Source organism: Haliotis rufescens, unplaced genomic scaffold (assembly GCF_023055435.1).
Source record: "Haliotis rufescens isolate VD_foot unplaced genomic scaffold, xgHalRufe1.0.p SCAF_16, whole genome shotgun sequence".
Classification (NCBI taxonomy): Eukaryota; Metazoa; Mollusca; class Gastropoda; order Lepetellida; family Haliotidae; genus Haliotis; species Haliotis rufescens.
This window is the reverse complement of record NW_025963846.1, coordinates 15,280,584-15,305,796: the sequence shown is the minus strand read 5'-3', so window position 1 is coordinate 15,305,796 and position 25,213 is coordinate 15,280,584. Positions and strand designations below refer to the sequence as shown.

At 41.6% G+C, this 25,213-nt stretch overlaps 1 protein-coding gene across 1 annotated transcript; it reads left to right on the top strand.

Annotated features, from left to right (window-relative positions):
- Positions 1-249: 249 nt before the first annotated feature.
- LOC124120668 (serine/threonine-protein kinase TBK1-like) lies at positions 250-24,415 on the top strand. Its single transcript, XM_046483545.2, has 18 exons — positions 250-405; positions 4,592-4,717; positions 8,164-8,293; positions 9,610-9,700; positions 10,724-10,814; positions 11,615-11,772; positions 13,081-13,191; positions 13,807-13,992; positions 14,979-15,199; positions 15,774-15,927; positions 18,947-19,097; positions 19,611-19,720; positions 20,112-20,228; positions 20,327-20,428; positions 20,989-21,091; positions 21,408-21,475; positions 22,182-22,244; positions 23,990-24,415. Exons 1-18 carry the CDS (start codon positions 310-312, stop codon positions 24,051-24,053), a joined length of 2,142 nt encoding a protein of 713 aa, XP_046339501.2. The 5' UTR covers positions 250-309; the 3' UTR covers positions 24,054-24,415.
- The last annotated feature ends 798 nt before the right edge of the window (positions 24,416-25,213 follow it).

Genomic DNA, 25,213 nt, shown 5'->3' with positions numbered 1-25,213 from the left:
GCACAATATCAAAGGAAAGTCTTCCTCGAACACTGCTGATAAGGTATCAATGTGATCTATACAGTCCCTGACGCATTAAATATGTTGGTAATTTCGTCCTCGTATCTACAAATATCAGTTCACTTCTACTTTCATGTGATAGTTCTAAACAATGCGATACGCATACTGACAACTGACGCACGAACCGCCCCCGGACTAGTTCGATAAGATCGCAGTCTCGGGAATACACAAGTTAAAAATAGATTTGCTCGTAATACGTTGAACATTACCTCCCCTGAATGGCCGTCGTTACACTAAAAACTACCAGCAATGGCGAATGTACGGTCAACTTTGAACCATTCCTATTCTACAGATGATTGTTTAGGAATTGGAGCGACTTGTGAAGTTTACAAAGGTATCTCTAAGGTAAATATTTACAAGTGATGTCTGTGAACAGTGTACTTAATTCCTATTGTCAGTCACCATGTTTACAGCCTGTGTTGTGTAACGACCATATAGTGTTTCCGGGTTGAATTGTAGCTTTTACTTTCGGTTTGTCGTCCTTAAACTATTGAAGCCATTTTATTATTTATTGAACATTTATGCATTAACTAATCACGATCTACTTTCTTGTTGTGTTTTGGTGACTTAACAATTGTTTCTGTCACTGTCAACCCGGTGGGGAAATATGCGTTGTGTTGATGACACTATCCGGTAGTATTAGCATACGGTCGCGTCAGTATCTGTCCCTTCCCAAGCGATACAACGAACACCCTCAGCTTCAAATCCCACACCTCATAGGGTTCATTAGTAATATATATAAATATTCATACATTGTATGTTCAGCTACGAACGTTTTAGTAAATATAGATCTATCAGGTACGGGCAGGCGATGCTCCGAATGGATACAGATTGAACAGGGGGATAGTATGTACTTGACCCTGATAAGTGATATTTTATACTTCAGTTCACGGTAACAGTGATATCAACATGCCGTGGCATGTGATATGATATATCGGAGCATAGATTGTGTTTGATATGCGTATCACATCTAGACAACAACTGACAAAATTCATTGAGCAATCTTTCAACGTATGCAACGTTCATAGGGTATGCAACTTCATAGGGTATATAATATGACAGGGTCGGCAACTTCCATCGATGATCGATAGTCTTTTTAATTTTTTTTAGATTTACGATAGGATTGTATTTCATGGGGATGTAACCAGCTGGTTTATCGAAATAAGTAAGTTGTCTCCGAAAATACTTATAAAAAATAATTATGCTTCCGGCAGTTGAAGAAAAAGAAATTGCCTGTCACAAAAATTACATTGTTGCAATGTGTTTTTCTTTTTAAAAGTTCAGGCTCGTAGATTTAAATGAAATAAAAATATCTTATTTTGCAGCTGACAAAAAATCTTATCTCGATACAGAATACAAAAGAGGGCTCCGTGAAGATTCCGGGGTAGAATAGGTCTTCAGCAACCAATACTTGCCGTAAAAGGCCACTATGCTTGTCGTAAAAGGCGACTAACGGGGTCGGGTGGTCAGGCTCGCTGACTTGGTTGATACATGTCATCGATCCCAACTGCATGGATCGATGCGCATGATGTCAATCACTGGATTGGCTGGTCCAGACTCGATTATTTGCAGACCGCCGTCATATAGCTGGAATATTGCTGTGTGCGGCGTTAAACAACAAACAAAAGAGGGCTTCGGCCCTGCCCACGTTGAAAGACAGGTTACTTGGTGCCTCCTTAAGGAGTTCACTTTTCGAAATCTGCCTCTGAGCACCCGGTAAATGGGTACCCGATAGGAGAAGATTGTAATGTGACTTAACCTTCTGGCTCCACACAGACTGCTTGGGTTGTATACTCCCCAGGGAGATGAGAATGAAAATCAAGTTCACACTGATCCAGTTACGGGGGTTAAAATAAGATCAAACATCCTCAAAGCACATTTAAGCAGTTATGATTAGAAAACGCGTGCAGCAAACCATAATATGATAATATAATATAATAATAACTAAGGGCGTGAAACAGGGAATGGATGTGTGAGTAATGTTTTACGCCGTTTTAGCAATATCACAGCGGGGGACACAGGAAATGGGCTTCACTCATTGTACCCGTGTCGGGAATCGAACCAGGGTCTTCGGCGTGACGAGCGAACACTTTGACCACTGGATAATGAACATAATTTGTTTATATAAGCACGTCAATCTCACGCGGTAGAACAAACTGGCACATCTACAAAACGTTGGTTACGTACAATACTGGGCGGTCGGATAGCCTGGTGGTTAAAGCGTTCGCTCGTCACGCCGAAGACCCGGGTTCGATTCCCGACATGGGTACAATGTGTGAAGCCCATTTCTGGTGTCCCCCGCCGTGATATTGCAGGAATATTGCTAAAAGCGGCGTAAAACCATACTCACTCACTCACGTACAATACTATTTGTCTCAAACTAATCGTAATGTTTATATTTGGGTGAGATGCACACACCTATAGAGTCAACAGTCCAGACACAAACTATAATACGCACGAGGAGTGGCATTATCATGTGTGTAGTTACTTCCACGTCCTCTTAATAGATCGTCTCTCCTATAACTTTGTTTAGTGTCAGACTCAGTTCAAGTAATTGTGTCAGAAAATGATCAATTTGGTCATATTACAACTGTTAGATTTAGGATAACACATTTTTAGTAAAGTACTAGTGAGTGAGTATGCTTTTACGCCGCTTTCAGCAATATTCCAGCAATATCACGGCGGGGGACACCAGAAATGGGCTTCACACATTGTACCCATGTCGGGAATCGAACCGGGATCTTCGGCGCGACGAGCGAACTCTTTAACCACAAGGCTACCTCACCGCCAAATTCAAGGACTTTTAGGATTTTAGGCCCATCCGGGATTCGAACCCACACTCTCATAATCACTGGCACACAAGTCAGCGATCTAATCTACTCGGCCACCGAGGCTTCTACGAAATGTATGTACGAGAGCTGTAAGTCCAGATCACGTACTTTGTGTACCCCTCTGACAAGTGTAAAGTGTCACAGTTCCTATCGTCATTTGGTCTTTTTTTTTCTTTAAAGCGTGTGAAAACAAAACTGTCTTGTCTAATAATTATTTTTAGAAAGTGGACGAGGAACTACTGATCCGGGCCTAATTGTTATGAGTGTATGTGTGTAACAATGGTCGGAAGCAAACAGCCGGTCCCCGACCATGAAAACAACACGTGACATACACGCTGTATACAAGGAAAAAACATCATTTTGTATTACTTTCAGGGGCTGTGTTTATATATATATTATAAAAGGTATTACGTAAATATGTAGCAAGATATGAAAATAAGTTGATTTGAATATTATGTATATGTGAATTCAGTAAATCCAGTGAATTATTCTTATGAAAGATCGATTGTAATAAACAATATGTTTAGGACACTAGGATATGAGATGAATATATGTCTCTTGTTAGGAAATATCTCTCTCTCTCTCTCTCTCTCTCTCTCTCTCTCTCTCTCTCTCTCTCTCTCTCTCTCTCTCTCAATATGCATGTTTTAGTAAAGGATATTTTACATTCAATCCTAAATCAACATGTGAAGTAAAATAAAGTTAGTCAACTGAAGTCTCCAATTTGAGTTAATTGACATTAAAATTACATTATTGCAATATATATATGTATATATATTGATGACTTTGTGTATTAGTGTATTTATAATAAGGTCATTTAGGCCACATGTGGTCGTGTATTACAAATATGAACAATGATACACATAAAAAATAATGTGATTGGAATATTATGATAATGTGATGATTAATACAATTTCGTCACTGTATGTATGGAGAGGTCACATTCCCATGGTTTTACCGGATGCAAAACACTGCTCCCACGAGAGTACTTATTTAGAATGGACTCAAATGCACTGTGAGCCCCTTTTGGACTATATAATTTGTTTGTTTGTTGTTTAACGCCGCACCGCACTCAGCAATATTCCAGCAATGTGACGGCGGTCTGTAAATAATAGAGTCTGGACCAGACAATCCAGTGATTTTGTACCCTACTGTCATCATGAACATCGATCCAAGCCACTGGGATACGATGACATGCATCAACCAAGTCAGCGAGCCTGACCACCCAATCCCGTTCGTCGCCTCTTTTGACAAGCATAGTTGCCTTTTACGGCAAGCATGGGTTGCTGAAGACCTATTCTACCCCGGATTTTCACGGGTATCGGTCCAGCTGAATAACGGTGTTTTATTTGTTTCTTGCGCTAAACGATGTCACTTCTTTCGTGTTTATGCTTCGTGTTAATGATTAAAATAAGCATTCTGTGAAGATATTGTTGTTGACTTAACCATTTATTTGAATTGGCTTCAATATGTTTCGTTTCTGGGGGTGCACACTTAAACCAGTATATGACTAAAGTATTCATCCACGAAAGTGACATTGAAGTAAAATAATTCTTATTAAGTTCAACCCATGGTTCAAGTCAAAGTATATACCAATTATCCATTCATGTTCCCGTGTGACATCATGAATTATTGTATAAGTGGGTATATATTCCATTCATCAAATGGTCAGTGTTTATCAAATGTATGATTTGTTTCAGTCAGGCGACATCCGGGCATTGAAGGTGTTCGGGCCGAGGACAGATGGCGACATTGGCCGGGAGATACAAGCTTTGAAGCAGCTGGATCACAGAAACATCATCAAATACTACGGCTGTGAGGAGGAGGTGGGAACACAATGTATTTATTTTTATTGGGGAGAAAGTTTTTTGTATTCAGAGGAAAATTGTTCCAGAAAGTACTCTATTTTCCTTGAGTATAGTGCGCACCCAAGTATAATGCGCACGCCCCTCTAGCGGATTAAGTTTTGTTGTTTTTGTTTTGTTTTTGTTTGTTTTTTTTGTTTTGTTTGTTTGTTTGTCTGTTGTTGTTTTTGGTGTGGTTTTATTTATCTTTCTCTCTTTTTTATTCTTTTTTTTTTTTGGGGGGGGGGGGGGGGGGGGGTCGAATAATATGCGCAGAAAATGTTTTTATTTTCTGTTCTGCTAGGCATTGTTCACATAGAATCGTCAAACTACAACAAATATGACTTTTAACGAGTCAAAGTATGGCATTTATGATATATGTATCCAAAAAAAGAGAATGTAGCATCCAGGTGTTTTTTTTTAACAAAAACGTTAGCTGGACATACTGTATGCGCTGAAAAGCATGTGTGAAAAATAAAACAATTGCTCGGCTCTTCCTATCACATATGTCTTGAAGCAGTGACCCAAAACATTCTGGTAGCTGGTTTACCTCCTTAGGTAATCTCCCGATTGTCCGGCGGGTTTAGGGTTCATTTAGCTTCCTATGAGACCACCTCAGTGGTCTAGTGGATGAAGCGAATGCCCGGAAGCGGAAGGTTGGTGGTTCGATTCACGGCCGCGTCAAACCCAAAGACGTTAAAACAGTTTTTGTTGTTACCCTGCCTGGCGCACAGCATTAAGGAGATAAAACAAGGACTGGTCGACTCGGAGTCAGTATACTGTGTCAGAGTTGGGTATCAGTGTTAATCTGCATGGTATGTCAGTTGGCTAGCACTGACCGGACTTATACAAGCGAACACGCACGCACACACACACACACACACACACACACACACACACACACAAATGTGCAAGCATGTCGCCTCATACGTGCAATAATCCTGAACACAACGTTAAACCCCCGTCTAACTTCAGCTCATGTCTGGTCCAGACTCGATTATTTACAGACCGCCGTCATATAGCTGGAATATTGCTGAGTGCGGCGTTAAACAACAAACAAAACCAAACCAATCATGTCATGTCACCGTTGAACCTCACCTCACCTCACCTCACCTCAGACTCTGTGGGTAAAATGTTATCAGAAAATCATTCCACAATTGTGAAATGTTTTGACAGCAGATGTAAACCTGGCAAGTAAAGAAGTCGCATCATGCATGTTCACTTAAATGCTTAAAACCCAAAATGCACCGACAGTAGAAGGCTAGTATGGGGTTTTATGGCTGTCGGTAGATTCCTTCATAATCACAGATTCGACACAGAAATGTGTCACTCTTTGAATGTTGACTGTCACTTTCAACAGACCGCCAACACAGCCATTCCCACATGATAAACAAATTCCGTCACCTCACTCTATGCAGTCTACAAGATAAACATGTTTTCTTCGTGTTTCGTGATCTGGTTACTGGTTATAAGGATAAACATTTGTGTCGATAATTATCAGACGTTTGGGTCTATTTACATAATCAGTTTTCAAAAATTTACTTCTGTCATTGTTTACTCCCCTGTTCCGGGTTTAGCAATGCTGCTCCGGGAACGGCCTTGACCTTACTAGTGCCTACGCATGCAATACATTTAAATACCCACTGATCCGTGTACTTGACATGCGGAGAAACACCTTCCTGGTGATAGCAGAAGTAGGCCGCCTGGATAATCTAACAACACTGATCAAATGTGCACAGACACACGTACAATCGAAACAAAAAACAACTACACAACAAACAGCATGTTTCTTTCATTCGAGGGACCAAGTCGACTAAGGTGCAGTAATTGGTTGTGCCGAGTTGCGCCAGGTCTTAAAGATCAGGGCCCCGTTCCACAAAGCGATCTTAGTGCTAAGTCGATCGTAACTCCCATTCTTTAACACTGACTTACGACAATCGTAGCGCTAAGATCGCTTTGTGGAACGGGGCCCAGGGTTGGAATCACCGATTCACCCCTATGTTGATTGGTCGTTTGTTAGCGGGGCTGTGTTCGTGGCCCTCACCAAGGAGTGACTGAGTGAGTGACTGAGTCTCACTTTGAACAATATTTCAGTGATTTTACGGCGTGCCAGATTGAAGTGGGAGGAAAGGTCTAAGGTCTTAGACGTTTACCACTTTGGTGAAACCCACGAGGACGGGTATAGTGCTGACAAAGTTAGAAACATAATCGGGGCGACCTGGGATTCGTACTCATTCGAAGGTTTCTGGCGTGCCCAAGGGACGCAACTCTGCACATCGAATTGAGGCGCGTTAGACGACTGGGCCACCCGTGCCCCCTTCATTAAAGAAATAAACGTTAACGACCTCATCATAAACTAAAATAGTGTTCAAAAGCAGCCTTAGACCATGCGTAACCACTCGAGATCACGACAGTTATACGGGGCCTATGAAACCTATAATTGTGGGTTCGAATCCCGGTTCGCCCCGATGATGTTTCTAGGTTTGTCAGCACCATACCCGTGCTCATGGGTTTCAACGAGGCGGTAAACGTCTGAGACCTGCATCACTTGGGGCTTTCCTCCCACATTAAGCTGACACACCGTGATATAACTGGAATACTGTTAAAAGCGGCGTTAAACCCAACTCACTCACTCACAACAGTCATACGCCACGACGAGATTAACTCAGCATCCAAATTGCGTCCTCCTTCTCCCATGTGCGCAATAAATGAAAGATATGAGGATCGCAAAGCTGGAAGTCTTTCTTAAATCTCTGGAGCTGTGTCAAGATAATGCAAACGTCTTTCAAAGTCAATCACATAATAAAAATTCCACAAGCCCGCGGTATATTTGACCTACTTGTCGGAGCCCCTGGATTTAATTGATTGACACTCACAGTATTCTTTTCCTTGTTGGGTACCTGCTGTCGAAATAACTGTACATTACGAACAGTGTTATTGTAAGGGCGGGCTGACATTTAAACTACGTGTTTCGTTGATGAATATGTATGATTTTATCCATATATTTTGCCTGAAACTTTAAGAACAGAATGCATTATTCACCGTATCCAAGTTATTAAATCCATGCTGATGATGTCAATCACTGGATTGTCTGGTCCAGACTTACTTATTTACAGACCGCCGTCATATAACTGGAATACTGCTGAGTGCGGCGTTAAACAAAACAAAATAACAATTAACTTCGGTGTGAAAGAACACTGATGTTAGAAACAGATATCACTGGCGGATATTAATTTTCAATTGAAACCTGGAAAACGGAACAGTTTCATTTTTCACGTTCAAATTAGCATTTTAACAACATGTAGATTCCAAATATTAGCAGGAATATTCCCGTGTGCAGCGTTAAACGACAAACAAACATGTTTTTGAATATCATTTACATAAATAAATGTTTAAAATGCGGCATGTTAAGGATGAAATTGTTGTAGATCGGGTCCAGACGCTTGGTGGTGGTCACAGAGTTCTGTGATGGAGGGAGTCTGCTGGACCATCTCAACAGACCCGAGAACGCCTATGGACTGGATGAGGAGGAATACCTGCTGTTGCTCCGTCATCTCGGTGTGTACAACCCTATACCTACATCCTCGCCTGTAATCTCTCAAGACTTGTGGGGCGGTCGGGTAGCCTAGTGGTTAAAGCGTTCGCTCGTCACGCCGAAAACCCGGGTTCGATTCCTGACATGGGTACAATGTGTGAAGCCCATTTCTGGTGTTCCCCGCCGTGATATTGCTGGAATATTGCTAAAAGCGGCGTAGAAACCATACTCGCTCACTCACTCACTAACTCAAGACTTGTACTCTAGTCCGTCATCTTCGCTCAATTATGAATCACATTGTCAGTGATTGCATTTCTTTGTGATATGGTCTCAGGTATGGTGTTTCTATTCCACACAAGTTCGTGTTATTTGCGAAAAGGTTGTACTACTCTCTGTACGTTTTGGAAAACTTTAACGCTCCAGGCTGAGCAATGTGAGTGAGTGAATGAGTTGAGTTTTTAAAAACCGCTTTTAACAGTATTCCAGTTATATCACGGTGTGTCAGCTTAATGTGGGAGGAAAGCCCGTAGTGATGCAGGTCTCAGGCGTTTACCACTTCGGTGAAACCCACGAGCACGGATATGGTGCTGATAAACCTAGAAACATAATTGGGGCGAACCGGGATTCGAACCCACAATCATAGGTATCTGGCGTGCCCAAGGGACGCAACTCTGCACAGCTAATAGCCTTAGACGTCTGGGCCACCCGTGCCCCCTTGAGCAATGTAGAACATCATTATTTTTATAATATGGCGACACATGGTACATACTAAACATTCAAAAGTGGTCAAATGTGACAAATCTTATACTTGGGATAACACTTTCTTAGTAAAGTACATATTCTCATATTCTATTTTTTTGGTTGAAGTAGACTGCCAGTTGTCGGACTTTCATTTCTTTTGGAAGTCTTGGTGGCTGAGTGTGTTAGATCGCTGACTTTAATTTGTGTGCTGGCGATTAGGTGCCGCACTCTTGCAGTGTGGGTTCGAATCCCGGACGGGACGAAAGAAAGTACGAGAATCTGTGCTTTACTAGGAAAGTATTATCCCAAATATAACATTTGTTACATGGTACATAGTGTTAATTGTAAATGATTAGACACTTGTGATCTGTGGAACGTTTGGTATTTAGCCATTGAGAACTGATATTTAGTGAACTGTATGGCTCTGAATTATCTAAATTGAAATATGTTTCAAGATGTAAAAATAACATTACAGTACACCCCCTGAGATGGAGACTTAATTCTGTAAACAGCTTTGAAGACATTGTAAGACATTCTGATATTATGTGAACAAACGCATTCAGTATACATGTATATTTTGTTTGAACATCCCGTACAGTGGATGGCATGAAGCACTACCGCGAGAAGGGATTCATTCACAGAGACATCAAGCCGGCCAATATCCTCCGATGCATATCCGAGGACGGAAGGTAATACACACTGGAGGATCATTCGGGGAGATAAATATTGGACCGTTCGGACCTTTGCGAGTCCGGACGTCTGACTCTGGACACCGAGACATATGCCCTTTAACCGAGGACAGGGTGCTCTTGGTCAGACACACGATATATATCATGGCAGTTGACAAAAATGAAATAATATTTGTTAACGATTGCTTCTGGAAACGTCAGAGAACATCTTACTTTAACTGCTCATTCAACCAAGGTGACTGCAACCGCCTCCGTGGTCTAGTGGAAAGAGTGTCTGCCCAGAGATGGAGGGTTCGATCCCCCGGTCCAGCTTGTTTATCCCCTAATACCAAAATATGTTTGATGATGTACTTGTTGCAGGCGGGGTAACACGTGCAATCGTGTAACATATTTTGGATGACGCGATGAAACAAGGACCGGCGGCTACGAGTCAGTATAATGTGTCTGAGTTGGTCATCCATAATAAACTGCCGACTCGTAGCTCAGTAGGGTTGAACAAGAAAACCAGCATCAGTCCGGACTGGTACAAGCAGCCACACACACGTGCATGCGTGAAATAATCTTGAAAGCGACGTTGAACCCTATTTCACCTCACCTCATTAAAGTGTTGGTAACCACATTAGATAATTTAGTGACGTCATGATCTTGATTCATTTAGAAATATCAGTACGTCACTGTCAGGTTTGTAATACTATTTGTTTCAACACCCATTAGGAATATGGGTTGAATGTAATATGAATAAATTGTTATAGAATACGGACCCACTAGTATGGACATATAGTAGGACAAATTATAACATATGCACGGGGTACAGTGAAACCCCTTTAATCCGGAAACGTCACTTAACGAAAGAGTACTGTTTGGAAGATCCATTCAAAGGGACATTACTCCATACCCATGTTGTGTTAATCCGGGAATTCGTTAATCCAGACGGTGTGAATGATGACGTATGGATGAACGAGGTGTCAATGTTTCGTAGTTTTTTTATATTAAAATAAGTCACATTGTCTGTGTGTTTTTCAGCTCTCTGTACAAACTATCAGATTTTGGTACGGCAAAGCCATTGATGCCGGACGAATGTTTCCAGTCTCTTGTGGGAACGGAAGAATACTTGGTACGTCTTGAACCCAATTTGGAATCGGTAATTCTTTACTATGTCGACAACGTCATACACCCGGTCGTCAACGTTATATTCCAGGATGATGTTGTACAAAGCGATCTTAGCACTTAGGTGATTGTAACTCCCATACCTTAACATAGACTTACGACAGTCGTAGAGCTAAGGTTATTTTGCGCAACGGCACCAGGCTGGTCCGCCGCGTCACATGCAAGGGGTCCGTTCTACAAAGCGATCGTAGCGCTAGGTCATCGTAACTCCCATACTTTAACATGGACTTACGACGTAGCGCTACGACCACTTTGTGGAACGGGTCCCTGGTCCTCGTTTTGTTCGTCTCTTCCAACAAACATTGGCCATCCACAAGGAACCCATCAAACTAAGCTTTTATTTGTAGAATGTAGTCAAATAGAGGTAGTTTTTGTTTGAAACAGAACGTAAACAGGACGCAGAGAGTCGAGTATCTACTTGTCGGAATAAAGTCGATAGATCATGGATCTTGTATTCTCCCGCCTCCGTGGTCTCACAGATCGAGCGCCCCACACATACGTAAACACGCACCCATCGTTATGTAAGTACAATAATCTTGAACGCGAGGTGAAGCCCCATTTGGTGCGGTCGGGTAACCTGTGGGTAAAGCGTCACGCCGAAGACCCGGGTTCGATTCCCGACATGGCTACAATGTGTGAAGCCCATTTCTGGTGTCCCCCGCTGTGATATTGCAGGAATATTGCTGAAAGCGGCGTAAAACCATACTCACTCACTAAAGCCCCATTTCACCCAACCTTGTATTCCAGCACCCAGATATTTACAAAGCTGCCTTCCTGGAGAGGGGCCGGGACCGCCAGTTCGACCAGTCTGTCGACCTGTGGAGCCTTGGGGCCACACTGTATCACTCCGCCACTGGCCGCGTGCCCTTCCGGCCCCACCACGGCAGGGCCGACAAACTGACTATGTGAGTTAAACAATAGATGAAACAATTGTTTCTGTTTATTTCAGATCGGTATCAGAAGTAAATATCCTTTTAATGTGTTATTGATTTTTCGAATTAAACAACATATTTAACACAGCATATACGCTGAACGCTAGGTTCAACTCAGTTTTTCTTGACAGTTGTTACATTTTTACGTCAGTATCTTTTTTATCTAACTTTATACATTTCATGGCCTAAATAATGAATAGCAACTGCCTGTCGGCGAAATGCGTCATCGTTAAAACAAGACATTGCCTGAGTTCGTTTCCTGGCATAGACAAACCATGTTAGTGTTCACTGTCTGAATTATACCAAAAGATGTTAAAAGATGGTACTTGTTGTTATCCTGTCTGGCGCTCGGCATTTAGGGGCTAAAACAAGGACTGGTCGGCTCGGAGTCGGTATACTGTGTCTGAGTTGGGTATTCATGTTAAACTGCGGCATGGTATCTCAGTGTTCTAGCACTATGAATCAGCATTAGACCGGACTAGTACAAGCAGACACACACACACGTGCATGCACGTCGCTATATAAGTGCAATAATCTTGGACGCGACGTTAAACACAATTTCAACTCAACTCTGTCTGAATATGTGTGATCTGGTGGTCCTGGCCATACTTCGGTAGCATAACAGTTCCACGTGGGTTGATTGATGAGTTCTTAGCCTCGCGTAGAAGGGATTGCAAACAGTTAAGTCTTTTGGCCCGGGCGCTGGTATGCCGAGAGTGTCGTCATGATGGACTATCTTCCAAAGGGCCAGACAAGAAGCGGAGTATACTATGTTGCACGTTTGAAGCAATTACAACCCACTTCGACTTTAACGATGGATATCCTAAAGGATTTCTACAAAACTAGAATCCCTACGTGGAAGGGGATTAAGTGGAAAAAGAAATATCATTTAAATGTCTCTAGGCTAAGTCTTTCTATTTGAGGGGGCACGGGTGGCTCAGTCGTCTATGGCGCCGCGATTCGCTGTGCAGAGTTGCTTCCCTTGGGCACGCCAAAAACCTATGATTGTGGGTTCGAATCCCGGTTCGCCCCGATTATGTTTTTAGGTTTGTCAGCACCATACCCGTGCTCGTGGGTTTCACCGAAGTGGTAAACGTCTAAGACCTGCATCATTTGGGGCTTTCCTCCCACATTAAGCTGACACGCCGCAATATAACTGGAATACTGTTAAAAGCGGCGTTAAACCCAACTCACTCACTCACTCACTTTCTATGTGAGCCCCTCAACTTATCTCACTCCTCGTATCCCTAAGATACCTTTAACCTTGGACTTATCTTTCAGGTTTGAGATGATTGCTAAGAAGCCTGCTGGGGTGATCTCAGGGGTTCAGACCAAACACCGCGGTGAGATCAGATGGTGTGATGAACTTCCCACTACATGCCCCATGTCACAGTAAGTCGTGTAGATTGTACCCGATTTCATCGTCCATTGGGGCTGTCGGGTAGCCTAGTGGTTAAAGCGTTCGCTCGTAACGCCGAAGACCCGGGTTCGATTCCCGACATGGGTACCATGTGTGAAGCCCATTTCTGGTGCCCCCCGCCGTGATATTGCTGGAATATTGCTAAAAGCGGCGTAAAACCATACTCACTCACACACACACACTCATCGTCCATTCTTCACGGATTTGTATACACTTCGTTCCTCCATCACCCAGGGCTGAAACTAGGTGGTCACGGGTGGCCAAGTCGTCTAAGGCGCCGCGATTCGCTGTGCAGAGTTGCGCCCCTTGATTTCTCCAGAAACCTATGATCTTGGGCTCGAATCCCGGTTCCCTTCGATTATGTTTGTAGGTTTGTCAGCACCAAACCCGTGCTTGTGGGTTTCACCGAAGTGGTAAACGTCTAAGACCTGCATCACTTGGAGCTTTCCTCCCACATTAAGCTGACACGCCGCGATATAACTGGAATACTGTTAAAAGCGGCGTTAAACCCAACTCACTCACTCCTAATTATGTGTAAGACATATTAACTAACCGTCCATGTGGAATATTCCCTGCTTTTCCCACAGGTCCTTCAAGAAACGCATGGCATCTATGATCGTGTGTCTCATGGAGGCCGACACAAAGAAGATGTGGACGTTTGAGGACTTTTTCCAGGACGCAGAGGGCATTCTGAAGAAGGAAGCCATCGTAGTTCTCAGCCCCACCTCTTTCGTCAGCCCCTTCTGTAGGCTCTACATAAACGCCTCGCAGAGGTAAGGCAACACTTGCAAATTTGTATATTGACGTTGTCCCTTTGTCCTTCTCGAAGATTGGTAGTGTATATTAACGTTATTGACCCTCAGTGTCCGTCTCTGAGGTATTGGTTGTGTATTTTAACGTCGTCGACGCTAGTGTCTATCTCTGACGTATTGGTTGTGTATGTTAACGTTGGCGACCCCAATGTCTATTACTGGACGTATTGGTTGTTTATGTTAACGTTGTCGACCCCAGTGTCTATTACTGGACGTATTGGTTGTGTGTATCAACGTTTTCGGTACACAGTGTCCGTCACTGACGTATTTGTTATGTATGGTAACGTTGTTGATCCCCAGTGTCCGTCTCTGACGTATTGGTTGTATATATTAACGTTGTCGACCCCAGTGTCTATCTCTGGACGTATTGGTTGTGTATGTTAACGTTGGCGACCCCAATGTCTATTACTGGACGTATTGGTTGTGTATTTTAACGTTGTCGACCCCAGTGTCGATCTCTGGACGTATTGGTTGTGTATGTTAACGTTGGCGACCCCAATGTCTATTACTGGACGTATTGGTTGTGTATGTTAACGTTGGCGACCCAAATGTCTATTACTGGACGTATTGGTCGTGTATGTTAACGTTGGCGACCCCAGTGTCTATCTCTGGACATATTGGTTGTGTATATTAACGTTGTCGACCCCAGTGTCACACTGAAGTGTCGGTGGTGTATATTGACGTTGTCCAATCGGCAGTGTCCGTCACGGAAGTGTCTGTGGTGTATATTAACTTTGTCGACCCCAGTGTCTGTCACTGAAGTGTCGGTGGTGTATATTGACGTTGTCCAATCGGCAGTGTCCGTCACTGAAGTGTCTGTGGTGTATATTAACGTTGTCGACCCCAGTGTCACACTGAAGTGTCTGTGGTGTATATTGACGTTGTCCAATCGGCAGTGTCCGTCACGGAAGTGTCTGTGGTGTATATTAACGTTGTCCAATCCGCAGTGTCCGCGACACCCAGAAGGAGCTGGAGCGTCAGACAGGGGTGTTGGTGACGGAGCAGCTGCTGATGCTGGAGGATGTGCTGTTGACGGAAATGGTGAAGGAGACGGACAGCATCCAGGAGCTCCGCAGGACGAGCCAGGAGGAACCTGTCATACTCCTACCAGGCAGGACGCGGCATGACGACACGCGGGACGTGGACCCCGTGCTAGCAGAGATTGAGGGTAGGAGAATAACACATACTTTGACCAGTGACCGAAACATACCCACAACAAAACTCCTAACAACACCTTTTTGTCCACATTTTTTACTTCATAAATTATATGCTTGAGTTTAATTTATTGGTGAAACATTAGTTGCTTGTTTGTTTGTTTGTTTGTTGTTTAACGCCGCAATCAGCAATATTCCAGCTACATTGTTCATGACGGCGGTCTGTAAATAATCGAGTCTGGACCAGACAATCCAGTGATGGATATCATGGGCATCGATCCACGCAATTGGGATACGATGACCTGCATCAACCAAGTCAGCGAGCCTGACCAGCCAATCCTGTTAGTTGCTTCTTACGATAATCATAGTCGCCTTTTACGGCAAGCATGGGTTGCTGAAGACCTATTCTACCCCGGAATCTTCCCGAGTATGAAACCTAAGTACTTGCTTTGACTGTGTTTTTAAGTTGACATTGATTACAATATTCATCAGTCCGACATCACTGATTGAATGGTTGAAATTTAGAGGAGAGTATTTCAAACATGTAACATTTGACAATGCCATTCATATACGGTCACATGATTACAGACGACACGACCAGGTTTTCGTCCTCGGCTGGTCAACCGGATGTAGATTTCAAGCATGCCAAGCGTCTCATGGAACACGTGGCGCTCATACACAGACACAGTCACGTGACGTCACTAGCCCAGAGACACTTCATTGGCGTGAGACGGAGACTGAGGTTAGTTGGTGTTAGTGTATCACGTTGTAATAGTTCCAAGTATCCTTGCAGTTACCTGTCCACAGCTATGCATCAAAACCCACATTTAATTCAACACGGATACATTATTCTACCAAGCATCCAACAAACTTTGTTTTTACTGAGCACCATCAAACACTCTTTTTAATTTCACTATTAGCACAAAACCGTAGACGTTTATGTATTTTCCACAATACAAACTATTCATATTTTTTACCAATGCCAACAAACTATTAATTTTGGGAATGTTTCTGAACAAAGTATTCATTTAAAAAATGTTTCTATACTGTCCTTTCTAGCCACAGCTAATGCTTTTATAGTTTTCTATGTCGAATATAGAGATATATGTAGATCATCTAAATATTAACATTAAATTACTATAAGACAAATAGTACAGTAAACTACGGTTATAACGAACTCAAAGGGACCACTAATTTCAGTTCGTAATAACCGTAGTTCGTTATATGCGTATACAGTATATATTCATTAAATGGCCGGGACTAAAAAATAAGTTCGTTATATCGGTCAGTTCGTTATAAGCGTGTTCGTTATAAACATAGTTTACTGTATTGAACACAATCAACTTTTTATGGATCGGGTGGTCATGCTCGCTGACTTGGTTGATACATGCCATCGTATCCCAATTGTGTAGATCCATGCTCCAAATGTCAATCACTGGATTGTCAGGTCCAGACTCGATTTTACAGAGACCGTCGTCATATAGCTGACATATTGCTGAGTGTGGCGTTAAACAACAAACAAACAAACCAGGGCCTAGATTTTGAAACGATCTTAGCCCTAAGATTATCGTAAAGTTATCGCAAGGAAATCGTAGGCTATCGTAGCCCATTTTCGAAACTATCGTAGCCCTAAGATATCTTAAGTTTGTCGTAAATCTAAGATAGCCCTATACCTATCGTAAGTTTATTTTATCTTCATCCAAGATGGCGGCATACTTTTCCATAGATATTGTGCCAAACAACTAGTCCGCTTTACGTTCAAACATTGACATTTCATTTTGTAAAACTGAGTGATTCAAATTGACACTTCGAAAACACGAAGAAAGTATCAAGGATTTCACGTCAAAAATGTTCTTAATCGCGACAGCGATACACATAACTGTGGAGTCGATAGCTTACATTATTTTTCTATCCGAGTCCATGCTGAAGAAGTGTTACCTTTTCGATAATTTGGGAAGGATAAAAACGGAAGGTGTCGGGCGGCTACAGTAATGACCGTGACCTTATTGATAGTTTAGGGGGAGCTAATCTTAGTTCAAACTCTAGTTGAGAGTGGTTTCCCTTTGTATTCGCCCGGGACACCTTGCTCAATGGTACAGTTTTCATAAAGCTCAGAGCTCTGCTGTTATATTTTCTGAGTCGCATTTGTGTCAATGCTTTAGTCTTTATTTTCGCATTTTATAAAATTATATCAATCTACATATGTAAAAACAACCATAAAGGTTTCGCATAAGTTTTTACATCTAAAATCGTGTGGGACGGGTGGTTTTAATAATTGAATTTTAACTATACAGTGTAGTATTTATTGACTTAACAAGGAAATACATGTGATCAAATATTTGTATACAATATCTAATATTTTTCTTGCAAAAGTAATTGTAATTTGTTTCGTTTTAAATTCAATACCTACGTTATCTATATCCTCTTGAAAGACAAATATTTGATAAAAAGTGATTAAAAACTGTCTGTCGAACAATTGCATTCTTTGAAAACAGGTGATTAACGGCATACAGATGTATTCCCTTATAAATATAACAATTTACTGAAATTTTGACAGCAAAAGTTAAGCACAGATTTTTGTATCGACAAATCAAATAAAAAATGAGTTCCCATGCTCGTTCTGGTTCTCGTCAAAATGTAGCATAGATTGCACATTGTCCAAAATTCACTTTCAAATATATGTTCGCGGAAAAAAATGTTTATTGAATGAAATTTACTGATCAACATAAAATACACATTTTCAACACAATAATCTTTGCATTCAATAAGCCGGTTTTAAAATATTTTGGTCTTTTTAATATTTAAGTCTACATCTTCCCGTTTTATGTTTTAAACAAAATATAGATATCCTTGAGACCATTCAGACAATAAAATCGTTGTAACGTATAGGGTCAACGGACAAATACTAGTAAATGATCCTCAGCAATGCTGTCAGACAAGCCAAACATCATCGAACTACATTCTGGAATAGATTTGACACATTACAAAGTATTTCGTTCCTCAGCCAGATTTAAATGAAATCAGACAAATCAGTTTATTAGCTCTACTTAATTTAAAAGGATAGAAAATGACTACATTATATGTATGTTCACGTTAACTTGTGGCGTGTTCCATGAGACAACATAACTTGACAATTCCTAAATTATCTCTCTTTGCGAACGAAAATTAGTGTCACTTTTAAATTTTGAAAATAATTATGGATCTAGATAGATAAAAAAATAATTTCATCATCTAAATACTGATAGCTTGATATTGTATTTAAGTCCTTGGTTTATTCGTGAAATATATTGGATACATAAGTAACAAAACAAACTTAACAAGCTTAGATTGTCATATAAACTTGCTTGTGGGTGCGCTGCTTCCTGAATAATTTTTGTTTTGAGTGTTTCCACGTATAATGTTGGTGTTTACACTGATATAAACTTGACTTTTGACATAAAAATAAAAATAAACAGTATACATCACTTAACATCAGACTTGAACACGCATGTTAAATGCTGAACGCATATGCAGCTGGGAAATCCCCGTGACGTCACTGGGAAACACCCCGCTTTTTCAATCTCTAACACAAATGAGTTCTCTGTCAGAGTTACGACAGGTATCGTAACTCTGAACGATCTGCGACAGGTTTACGATAGTTTCGAAAATCTATCTTATCTTAACCTTAAGATATCTTATCTTTCCACGTAAGTTGTTAAGATTTATCTTAGCTAAGATCGTTTCGAAAATCTAGGCCCAGTACAGGTATCTTGGTGTTTCAGGAGGAAGCAGAAAGACCGGGAAGACAGTGTCGGTAACAAACACAGCTATGTCTCCGATCTGTTCGAGCACGTCAATTATCTAGCCACGACCTTGGTCGGTCGTCAGGGGCCATCAGTCGCCAGTGGCAGCATCATGCAAACAGTTGATAAGGTAAACGGTGACCTTGACCGTTGTCCGACAATCGCTTTAGCTTCTTTATTCGGAATGACACGAGTGTTTAAAACAGTCATTTCCTGGAATGACACAAATGTTGAAAAGAGACATTTCCTGGAATGACACGAGTGTTTAAAACAGTCATTTCCGGGAATGACACGAGTGTTTAAAACAGTCATTTCCGGGAATGACACGAGTGTTTAAAACAGTCATTTCCGGGAATGACACGAGTGTTTAAAAGAGACATTTCCGGGAATGACACGAGTGTTTAAAACAGTCATTTCCGGGAATGACACGAGTGTTTAAAAGAGACATTTCCCGGAATGACACGAGTGTTTAAAAGAGACATTTCCCGGAATGACACGAGTGTTTAAAAGAGACATTTCCCGGAATGACACGCATGTTTAAGAAAGGGCATTAAATGGAAAGACACGAGTGTAAAACACGAATGTTAATGATTGATGCATTTTCTTAATATCACAAGGATACAAGGATTACAATCTGTTTCAGATACGGGCGGACTTGGAGGTATGTGGAGGCTCGCTGGCTGCACACAGCTACGCCAAAAGTGATGACGTCAGTCTGGAGGCGCATGCGTGGTGCTTCGAAAACTGTTCATGGTGAGGCAGCATTAGACGGGTGTTTATTGGTTGGAGGCACACTAGTGGTGAGTCCGGTTAGAACTGGTCCACAGCAAACTGTGCCACGAGGCGAATTAATGGACCGGGTGGTCAGGCTCCTGTGACTTGGTTGATTGACTGTTCTTGTTGCTGAAAATATTAATCGCTGGATTGTCTGGTCCAGACGCGATTCCAGCTGTCATATAGCTGGAATATTGCTAACCTGACCATTGACCATCTGATCCTTTGAGCCTACCCTTACGACCAGCATAGGTTTCTAGACACAATTTCTAACCCGGAATCACTGGGGGTTACCAAGTTAGTGGCCTCTTGGACTACCAATGGGGTGCTTGGGTCTTGACTAATCTGATTTTGCATTTCTTGTCTTCAGCGAAAGGAAATATCTGCGTTGGTTCGACAGAGCGAAAGACATCGTGCCACACTTTTATGAAAGACGGAAGAAAAGGACGTTTGGCAGACTGGATGAGAGGGTGCACCAGATTGAAAAGTGAGTTGAATTATCAACTGAATACGCTGTTTTACTAACAGATATTCAAGGACACGGTGTGATGAAACTTGAATTGAATGACATTCTATCACTTACAGGGCCCAACTTCAACAAATTCACAACATGGCAAGGGAACATTGGACCTCACATTGTGTCCCCAAGAACAAGTTTTTACAGGACAGTTTCCACCAATGGGCGAAGTATGTAAAATCCATATATGTAGAGGTATATCAAGGCTCGCTGCAAACTCACATATACAACCAGGTCACTTGGATTCAGATCATATGTGCCTGGGCGATGGGAATAGCCCAGTGACTAAAATCTTATCAAGATTACCGAAGACCTAGGTTCGATTCTCAAATGGTGAAAATTTGTGTTATTGGTGCTCCCTTAACTGATATTGCTGGAATATGAAAACCCTACCAACTCGTATATATATCAGATACATTGATAGTGTCAACTGCTCATTGAATGCTTGCTGTAAAAGTAAAACACCAGCGTTAGAAATTGGCACTGGTCCTGTAGTCCTTGCCAAACTGCCCAATAGTTAAGGTATGATAAGGACTGGTAGAAATTTGCCCTTTTTAAAGGTTTTGCTATGTTATCATTATAAGGATTAGTGGTTCAAACCTGTTAGTTTCTACCGCTGAAAACACAATCAGTTACTTCCAATAGGCAATGACCAAACTGAGATTATTTCAAACACGTATTTTCAGAAACATCAATGTATATTCCTCCACACCACGTTGTTGTTTTGTAGGAATTATTACGAAACTGAAGACCGACTCCAGACTGTGGACAACAAGCTTGAGGACATCCAGAAGGCGTTGGCTGCATTGTCCAGACAGATAGCTGACTCACAGGTAGAGATATCTACCGCCCTCAATCCCAGCTTACAGGACGTTGTGTCTCGTTAGTCTGTTCCTGATAGTCGTGCCCACAAAGTATTGCTGTCCCAACTGACATCTTATTGCGAATCCACTGTTGATTTAATGCGATGTAGTGGATGTCATCAGATGTTTTGACAGAATGATTGTCAGATTTAAAACAAGAATTTTTTTCTGACATATTTTAATTCCGCCAAGCATTTCTAGCGAACAAGTACATTTTGGTGTAAAAAAATCAAAATCAAATCGTGCCTCACTGTCAGCTGATTTATTGTGCTACTTTGTTTTTCAGAAATCACAAATGTCCTTATCGAGTTTCTCTGATTCTGTCCGGCAGAAGTCTCTGTCTATAGACAAGGGGTGAGCTATCACTTATTTCACTAGCTATGTGCCATAGTTCCTTGCTGGTCGAAGGACCATTCTCTTCACCTGGAGTGAGGTGCTGTTAATAGTGGGACAGCACCCTCACTCACCTGAGACATCAGCGTGGATTTAGAGGTTACAACCCAGAAAGTGAAGTGAGCCACACTTGCATATTTTGAGGACAGTGGTTTTTAAAATGTTTATGTGGGTTAGACAGGAAAAAGGGACAACTTTGTATTTTCATAAAGAAATGCATTTAGATATGCATGGTAAAATCTTCTTACTATATCCTACCAAAGGCATATGAAGCGCCGCATTTCGCTGTGCAGAGTTCGCCCCGGTTATGTTTCTAGATTTCTCAGCACCATGTCCTAGCTCGTGGGTTTCACCAAATTGTTAAATGTCTGAGACCTGCACTACTCACTCTAGTACCAAACCAGCATTAACATCCTGACGCGATTGACTACACCGTTCACAAGATCAGTACTTCCGACGATGTAAGTTCGCGTCTGACGTTTAAATATTTGCCACCATTGATTTAAAAAAAATTAAAAAAATTATTTATTAATTTTGTTTTAATTTTTTTTTTTTGATTTTGTTGATTTTTTTTTGGTGGGGGGGGGGGATTATCCTAATTTGGTGTATTTCGATGCTGCTCATTGACGTGAACTAAACGGTTCCTTCCCTGCCTTCATCATTTCAGGGTGAAAGAGGAGTTGTCCAAAACCAAGGAGATGAAAGCGATTGTGCTGGATTTCAAGAACAAGTAAGTGTTTCCAGCGCAGCTAGTATTGAATCCTCAACAAGAATACCTCGTACATGAACCTTGCTCTATTGTAAGTGAATGAACGCTGCTTACACCCTCAGTGAGTGTGATTCCAGACGTATACCGACGACCCGTAAATAATCCACAGTCAAACCAGTGATCGATAGTATGAACAAAGTCCACGTTGCTGGGGTGCGATGACCAATTCTACCAGGTCATTGAGTCCGATCTGAATCCAGTTCATTGATCTTATGACATACAATAGGGTTCTAATCCGGATCCTCACTAGGTCTTGAAAAAATAATTGACATGTCTATTTGATAGATGGATAAAAAAAAGTTCATCATGTCGTAGGTCTTTGTCCATCGTCCGTTCGTTGGTATTGACCTTAAAACTCGGACATTCATAAACAATATATGTATACAAATAGTCTTAAGATTATCACGCTAAACAAGTACGAAGCTGATTGTTTGCTTGGTACTATGCGTTAGTCTGACGTCTGTGATGGTTCTTCTTGATGACTGTCACGGGGGCACGGGTGGCCCAGTCGTCTAAGGCACCGCGATTCGCTGTGTAGAGTTGCGTCCCTTGGGCCCGCCAGAAGCCTATGATTGCGGGTTCGAATCCCGGTTCGCCCCGATTATGTTTCTAGGTTTGTCAGCACCATAGCTGTGCTCGTGGGTTTCACCGAAGTGGTAAACGTCTGAGACTGGCATCACTTCGGGCTTTCCTCCCACATTAAACTGACACGCCGCGATATAACTGGAATACTGTTAAAAGCAGCGTTAAACCCACATTAAGCTGACACGCCGCGATATAACTGGAATAATGTTAAAAGCAGCGTTAAACCCAACCCACTCACTCACTCTTTGACTTTCACACGCATCGCTAATAATGCATGTACATGCATATCAGTCATTATCAGTATACAGCAATGACCCAGTTTCAAAACAAAATGACAGCAGACTTTAACATTAAATGACACCTTAACTGAATTGATGATTCGTATAAATAAATAAATATTGAGTAGAATTTTTAACTAGACCGTCTTTATAATCACTGGCATTTGGCTTGCGGGCAGGCAGCAATTTCAAACACTTTCCACTGTGCCTATGTGACCACTGTACATTTCCTCCATGCCCTGTCAGGGGACAAGGGTGGCCAAGTTGTCAAAGGCGCCGCAATTCGCTCTGTAGTGTTGTGTCCTTTCGGTGTACAAGGAGCCTAAGATCGAGGGTTCGAATCCGAGATTAACCCTTATTATGTTTTCAGCACCATAGGTTTCGTCACTATGGCCACCATCTATGGTCTGTCGTGATACAACTGAAATACAAACTCACTCACTACATCGCTCATTCCACCGCCTCTGTGGTCTAGTGGTAGAGCGTCCGCCCGGTCAGCGGAAGGTCCGGGGTTCGATCCCCGGCCGCGTCATACCAAAAGATGGTACTTGTTGTTACCCTGTCTGGCGCTCGGCATTAAGGGGCTTAAACAAGGATGGTCGGCTCGGAGTCTGTATACTGTGTCTCAGTGGGTTATTCTTGTTAAATTGCGGCATGATATCTCAGTGGGCTAGCACTATAAATCGGCATCAGTCCGGACTAGTACGAGCAGACACACACGCACACGTACATGCACGTCGCTATATAAATGCAATTATCTTGGACGCGAGCTTACCCCATTTCACATAACGTCACCATCCCTGATTCACTCACTCACTCACTCACTCAATGTTCTGTTCGCAGGTACTACGAAGTACTGAGTGACCTTGAACCACCAGTTGAAATTGACCTTCATGGTATACACTAGGAACTACGGAGGCCTATGGGTGGTGACCAGTAGAAGCCCTGAACGACACTTTCCAGCAGAACTCGTTTACTGTGATAGTCATTGGTTGAGATTCAACTAGACAAAACTTTATTCATGTATATTTTATCCTTGTTTTCAAAAGTCCCGAAACTGCGGATAATTTACTTTCTGCCTCAGGAATCAGTTATGATTTTTTTTGGAAAGGAGTTCCGAAATCATCAAAATATTATTTAGGGACTGATCATGAACTGTAAGGGGTAGCGGGGTTGGGGGGTGGGAGTTGTTTGGACTGTATCATGTTTTGCCCACCACCACCCATGTTGTAATAAAATTTGACGTAAATTGTAATACGCATATTGTAATAAAAATTGACGTAAATTGTAATAATCTCAACTTACGGTAAAATGTAATAACTTTTCACGTAAATTGTAATAACCTTATAAGTTTATACAGGGTTTATCGTACAATCGTCATTAAAGTATGGGTGTGGGGGAGGATTGAGGTCGTTATCGTACATTGTTGAATAATTATATGTATATATAAACGCATTGGAATTTCATTTCTATGGTTGTCTAGAAAAGGATTAATTACTAGAATGAACTTAGTTTTCTTATTTATTTTAGAAATACTCTGTGTGTTTTGTACTTAATTGTAATATATCCTATTGACGATTTTCATCATAATTGTTCATATTTAACCTAATGGAATCATATTTCAATTGGTTAAGTAGGTAGTAATATACACAATGGAATAATTATAAGGTAACAAACTTACACAAACATATTGATGTGTAAATGTGGAAAGTCTGAATTTTACTGACTGAAGCAAATTTATCTATTTTGCAACTGTATATTTGTACATATTTTATGCGGAGAGGGGTTTACTAAGTTGCAAGAACTTGTCCCCAATACAATTTTCATTTTGTTCTGTGAATAAAATATGTTTAAGCGAAACTAAACTAGCAAATGGATGACATGTCATTCTGCAGTAGTCTGTGTGCAAGCTGATTTATACATGTTCATATACATAATATCAATTTATTATTATTCAAGTTTCAATTTTTTTAACGTTGCTCGGAGGATGTAAAGCAAATAATGACAATGTCCTGGGCGATGTACATGTAGGTATGTGAACCCGCAAGGACTACCTTTAATTTATCG